At 48.3% G+C, this 6,000-nt stretch overlaps 2 protein-coding genes across 2 annotated transcripts; one reads left to right on the forward strand and one right to left on the reverse strand.

The window, feature by feature from the left end:
- Positions 1-329: 329 nt before the first annotated feature.
- Positions 330-2,149, reverse strand: EURHEDRAFT_416568 (S-adenosyl-L-methionine-dependent methyltransferase). Its single transcript, XM_040782995.1, has 5 exons — positions 1,675-2,149; positions 1,489-1,615; positions 1,307-1,430; positions 795-1,252; positions 330-730 (listed from the first exon to the last, which is right to left on the reverse strand). Exons 1-5 carry the CDS (start codon positions 1,975-1,977, stop codon positions 414-416), a joined length of 1,329 nt encoding a protein of 442 aa, XP_040635015.1. The 5' UTR covers positions 1,978-2,149; the 3' UTR covers positions 330-413.
- Positions 2,150-4,063: 1,914 nt separating this feature from the next.
- On the forward strand, positions 4,064-5,438 carry EURHEDRAFT_406167 (uncharacterized protein; the record flags this gene model as incomplete). The annotated part of the gene is made up of 5 exons (XM_040780445.1): positions 4,064-4,234; positions 4,297-4,678; positions 4,734-4,851; positions 4,900-4,967; positions 5,020-5,438. The coding sequence occupies 5 exons, from the start codon at positions 4,064-4,066 to the stop codon at positions 5,436-5,438; spliced, it is 1,158 nt and encodes a 385-aa protein (XP_040635016.1).
- Positions 5,439-6,000: the final 562 nt, after the last annotated feature.

A 6,000-nucleotide genomic window follows, 5' to 3' on the forward strand; every position in this document is an offset into this window, starting at 1 on the left:
TAAGAGGATCTGAAAACCTTGCTGGTAAGCTCGAGGCGAACGAGGATGTGGTAGAGGTCCGGGACGAAGGGTTGGTCTAGAAAACTCTCACTTCAATGTGGACCAAATACATACTAATAAAAAACATTGCTCCTGCGTAATATTCTTAAGAAAATGTATAGTTTTTGGGGGGGATTATGTAGCAATTCGGTGATGCTTCATTGTGTCGTCAGCCCTCCCTCTTTCCATTTTCGGCTAGTTGTCCTTCTCTCCTCTCCACCCTCGCGTTCTTCAACGTTTCACCTCACCACCTACAGGTACTATCTTCCTAAATTTCTCTTACTTTTGATCTCTATTCATGTATAGTGCGTCTCGAGAAGCAGAAGAACAATTATTATACTAATACATGCTATTTGAACCTGCAAGACAGCAGACTACGCCAACTCACACTCGATCAAACTCTCCTCTCCTTTCTGCGCAGGCGCCGTCCAGACCTTTATGATCTTCAATCTCGCCGATTCCAACAACGTGTACCAGTGTCGTTCCGTCCGCTCTCCCGATCCAATCGTCATCATTATCAGGTCCAGGCTGGTCGTTTCCCAGTAGGCGCCCTTATCTGGGATCACATTCTCGTTGATCAAAACCTTGCTGTATCCGGGGCGTAGGGCTGGAATTAAATTGGCTAGGATTTTGCGGCACATGTCGTCGGGCCAGTCGTGAAGGACAGAGTGCATGTAGTATGCTCGTGCGCCTGGTTTGGATATTAGTTAAGGGACGAATAGAAGGGACGAATGGAAGGGATGGAGAGGACATACCTTTGACTGGCTGGGGTGTGAAGAAGTCATGGGGCATTACTTCGATTGTGGGATCCAGACCTTGTGCATGGCAGGCTACTGTCGGGAGATCCTGCAGAATCAAGCGTCCCGGGGCATCAGGCCACTTCCGCTTGAATTCAGAAAGATCGTGACCGATACTCCCGCCCATGTCGATAAGTAGGACATTGTCATTGGTTGTATTACTGCCTTCGATAAGTCGCTCCTGCACCGGGAAAAAGCCAACATCCATCCAGCTTGGTCGTCCAAGACTGTATATGGACATGTGGTTGTTGAATTGCTTGGCTGTGACCGGATCCTGCTTTACGGTCTCGAAGAAGTGAAGGTCTGTGTTGAATCCGAGCTGGAGTGCAGTGTCTGTAGGATTGGTGGGATTGCGGTAGCCGTTCTTCTTTAGGTAGGCGGGGAGAGCGTGGATGCCAGCTGTGAATCGACGTGTCCTGTGCCAGTGAATCAGTATCTGTATCGAATGGACTATAGTCGCATGAGCGTACATAAGAGGGAAACCGTCACTGTACTTCTCCGAACATAGGGCTATCGTAAAGCCCGTACGACGGTACAGATCCGGACCAGCCTCTCCAATCACATCCATTGCGGCAAGGTGTTTCAGGAGTCGGGCTGTTACAGTCAGTATACCATTAATTACGGATGGCAAGTTGAAGCTCTGGGAACCTACACAACATAAATGGATCACACCCTGTGTCCTCTGCTAACTCCGCAGCAGATTTAGGTTTGTCACTGAGCGACAACTTGTGGAAGAGCTCAATATCTACGCCGGTCTCGATGGCTGCGTAGATTGTTGACTGTTCCAACGCGATCTATAAGCGACTGATCTATTTCTGGTATAAGGGAGGTGACAAACCTGCGCCCAGCAATATCTGATCATTGACTCACGAGGAGTCTCAAGAGCGTTGACCAACGCCCGAGCGTCCTCCAGCAATTTCAACCGCGCATCAGGGTCAATGCCAAGAAAGGCATCTCCATGCGAAGCTATTTGACTGAGTAATCCAGGAACATCTTGAGGAGCGCTTGGAGAGATAGGGATTTGGTCGTTCGTGAGAGGTGATGCTTCTTTACTGTGGCTATTTGCTGTGCCGTTGGAATGTCCGCTGGCATAGCCATTAGCATGACCGTTTTTGCTCTGTATCGCAGCTAACTCGGTCATAGTGAGGTATCTAGATAGCAGGACAATACTGGGAAGGGTAACGAAAGGGTGAGTCGGTATATAAGTGGAATGTAGCTTCCAACCGACGCTCGGGAATTCTCAGCCGGATACGAATATAAATGCCATCCTCATAGCCCCTGATTACGAAGGATCCTCCATTCTCATATGCAGATGCCATACGAGATAGAAAAATTCTGGACCATTGGCCGACATGTCCATCAATAAACGGTAAAGTAAACTTTACAAGGACAGGGAGGAAGAGCGTGGAGAAAAAATGAGAGACAGAGCGTTTCCTTAACCAGCGAATCGTTTGAAGCTTTTTCCCTGTCATATTATTCAGGCTGCAGTCGTAATCTCTACTTCGGACATGCAGAATGCTGCGGCAAGAAACCCATCGGAGACGATTCGGTCCGAGAACAACCAGCATGCGAGCCATGAAGAGGATGAATAGGGTATCTGGTATATCAGAACCTTCTTTCTTTGTTCACGTTCCCTCTATTTTTGGATTATGCTTTTGTTCCAATACCTGGCTTAAGCCACCACCAGAGAGCAACGGGAGCAAGTCTTCTGTTATGACAAAAGTACAGATCCCTTATTCTATATACTGACAGCACCTTCGGATACAGCCGTCAAACCCTAAGCCGTCTCAGAGCATTAAATGCCTCAATTATCTGACTTGCGGGTGCAGGATCCCTGTCAGGGGCGTCAAGCAACACCCGAGATAAACCCGCCGAGTAATGACAAAGGCATAATGACAGTGGCAGAGAAAAAAGAGGCTGAATAAAATTATGCAAGCTGTCAACATGACGGATTGACGATCGTCGAACGGACCACAACCCGAAGAAGAGTGGAGTCTCATTTAATTGCCAATGCTTGTTTTTTTTCTTTGGCTTTTCTTTTTCTCGTGGCGGAGTGATGTTACCAAGTTTAGGCACAGTGTACAGAAGAACTTATACCAGTGATGCCCCATGGCTCGGAAACATTTCCTGCATAATCATAAGGAACGTTTATACGAGGCATGCACAGAATACCATCCATCGAGTGCAAGCGCACAGGACCCAGCACGCACAGTATATTGATACTGTACTTGTACGGATGCTCCGGAGTAAAGATCATTTGCTATCCCCATTTATCTCGGCTCGGCTAACAATGAAGGAAGATCGTCAACGGCAGTCCTTAGCCGGGTAGGGAAATGCCAAAGAGCCAATATCATTAAACCTGACTGGGCGCGAACGGTCTGATATGGTCCCCACCGATGGTGGCCGCCACTGTCCATGCGCACAAGCTATTATTTTATGTTGTGGTCGGGGCACATTCCGGTGATGTACCATTTATCACGATTGGTCCATGCCTCATGCAGAGCCTCGCTATGGAAGAAGGTGGTGGGGACATAAGAATGTACCAAGACGGGGTAAAGTTCGTCGTACTTCTCATTCCATCCAGAGTATGTATAATTCGTGCGATTAAACTTCGTACTGGTAGTACCGCCATCATGGTCCGTCGTATTCCAGCTGTATAACATGACAGGTAGAAGGACCAATCCAACGCCATGCAGCCAGGGAAAAGTTGACTTAGGCGCATTTGCATATTAGACTTACGTGGCTACAGACTAGAATCGTGTCGAGTCATGGCACTTTGGTCAATTGTTCTAACAGCAGCAAAACATTATCAGTCTAGAAATGTCCCTGATATAGGGATTGACATTGACGGCACCGTCAAACCCATCGGTCGAGACAGCATCCAATTGCGATGTCTGTCCCCCTGCAGCTAAGGGTATACGACAAAGGATCAAACATTTTTCCCAACCATAGTGTCTAATGGCGTTCCAGGTTGGATGTCGTTGGATGTCCTGCATGTTTAGTTCCTTTCGGCGGCCCCTTTCGTTGAAGTGTTCTGCATGGGCAGCAACTCGTATTGATTTTGGCTCAGATTGCGATAGTATGGTCCCTTGAAATAGAAAACTCTTTCTTGCCGCATGGACATGTTAGTCAAGGGAACTTCTTTTGTGCTGGATATTTTGCTACTGTCCCACGGTCGTTCTCTTACTTTCTTCCAGACGTCGATCTCGTTCTCCATAGTCTGCGCAATGGCTTCCCATTCTGCCGAATATCTCAGTCAGACCAAAGGCCCAAAGATTATTGGTGTCTTCTGGGTAATGGCCGGTCTTACTTTGGTGATGGTCGTTTCGAGATTGTATATTCGAGCAGGTGTGTTGCGAAATATGGGATCGGATGACTGGCTGATTGCAGCGTCGATGGTGAGTTCAATTCACAAAATAGTATCGGTCGTGAGAAACAATGCTAACCAACTATTCAAAAGGTTATGAGCCTAGCATACACCTCCTTGACAACAGTAAACGTCGCATTCGGATACGGCCGACACGCAGATACTCTATCCCCCGAACGTCTCGTCAAAGTATCTCTGGTTAACTATATCGACTTCACGCTGGGCATTGTCTCTTTCTCGCTTCCCAAACTCGCAGTCGCAGCCTTGTTAAATCGCATCGTGAACCCGAATTGGTGGCAGAAAGCAGCTCTATGGATCTTGACTGGATTGGTCGCGCTGACATCTGGGGTTTGCATTATCGTGCTGTTTACCATGTGCGATCCACCAGAGGCACTGTGGGATACGTCGTTGGTTATGCAGGGTGCGACTTGTCGGAATGTTTGGATTTTGATTGATTATGCCATTTTTACGGGTGGTGAGTTGTCAGAATCTCTGAAGAGCATAATGAGCTCTAACGATCCTTTTTTCAGCATTCTCTGCGTTTACGGATCTGTATCTTGCGATTTATCCGAGTGTTATTCTCTTGCGACTTAATATGTCTGCACGGAAGAAGATTGCCTTGTGTTTGGCCTTGGGACTGGGTTCAATGTGAGTATAGTGATGAATGTTGATGTCAACTATGCTGATTTCTCGCAGAGCGTGTGCTATGGCCGTTGTTAAATGCCTTCAACTGCCTGGTCTTTCCAATAAAACGGACCCTACTTGTGAGTGATCCGCTGTATCGCACGAGGTGGAGCGCCTTGCTGACTCTTGTAGACGCAACCGCAGAGCTCGTCATCTGGACATGGTATGTGTCTCTCTGCTCCCAGATCGAGATCGATTCTCGTCTAACCATGTGGAACGGTAGTATCGAATCCAATGTCGTCATCATGGCCTCCTGCATACCCACCCTACACCCTCTACTTGAAATAACCCTCGGAAGACGATCCCTACGCTCCTGGAGCGCAAGCCGGGACAACTACAAAAACAGCAGCAGCAGCATGCCTGGCGCATCCTACAACCGAAGTAAACGGTCGAATCCCCGGAAACCAGATCTCACCATCACCAATGTAGGAAGCCAAGAAAACATCCTCCGCCCGGACGAACTTGCACTGAGCCAGATTCACCGGACGGACAACGTCACGGTGCAATACGAATCACGGTCGGGGGCCGCTGAGGAACGGACGTCTTGGTGATGGTCGGCAGTGAGACATTGTGCTGATCTCGCGCTGGTCAAGTTAAAATAGACACTGTACGATAGTTTTGGCAATATATGAATACAGAATATGCAGCTGTATCCCTGCTGCGGTTGACCTTCCAATTGGCGGATGGAACATGTTGTCGAGTAAGTCGGTACCTTGATGAAAGGCACGCCATGCTATCTTAAGCTTTCCCCAGACACCGGTGCCAAAGTAAACCCAACTTGGCCTGCCGTGTTCCGTATACAGATTTACCTTTTGCGGCAGCGGGGTTCCTTTCCCTAGTCAACTAGCCAACTAGTTACCCAGCCTGGCGACTTTGCCTCAAAAACAAGGCCCCGGCAGAAGCGCAAGTTAAATTAAACAAGGACATGAAGTTTCAGATTACCGCCGGTGTGCCAGTCAGTGGCCAGGGAGTAGGCGTTGCAACTGCCGATCGGGGTCGGTATATGGCCGGTCTCAAACGATAGCACGATGCAATATCGTGATTGAGTCGTGGTAATGGACCTCCGTGGACAGAGTGCTTCCGGAATAGGGAAATGGCCAGAAATGCGATTCC

The sequence above is a fragment of the Aspergillus ruber genome, assembly GCF_000600275.1.
Source record: "Aspergillus ruber CBS 135680 unplaced genomic scaffold scaffold00036, whole genome shotgun sequence".
NCBI classification, from domain to species: Eukaryota; Fungi; Ascomycota; class Eurotiomycetes; order Eurotiales; family Aspergillaceae; genus Aspergillus; species Aspergillus ruber.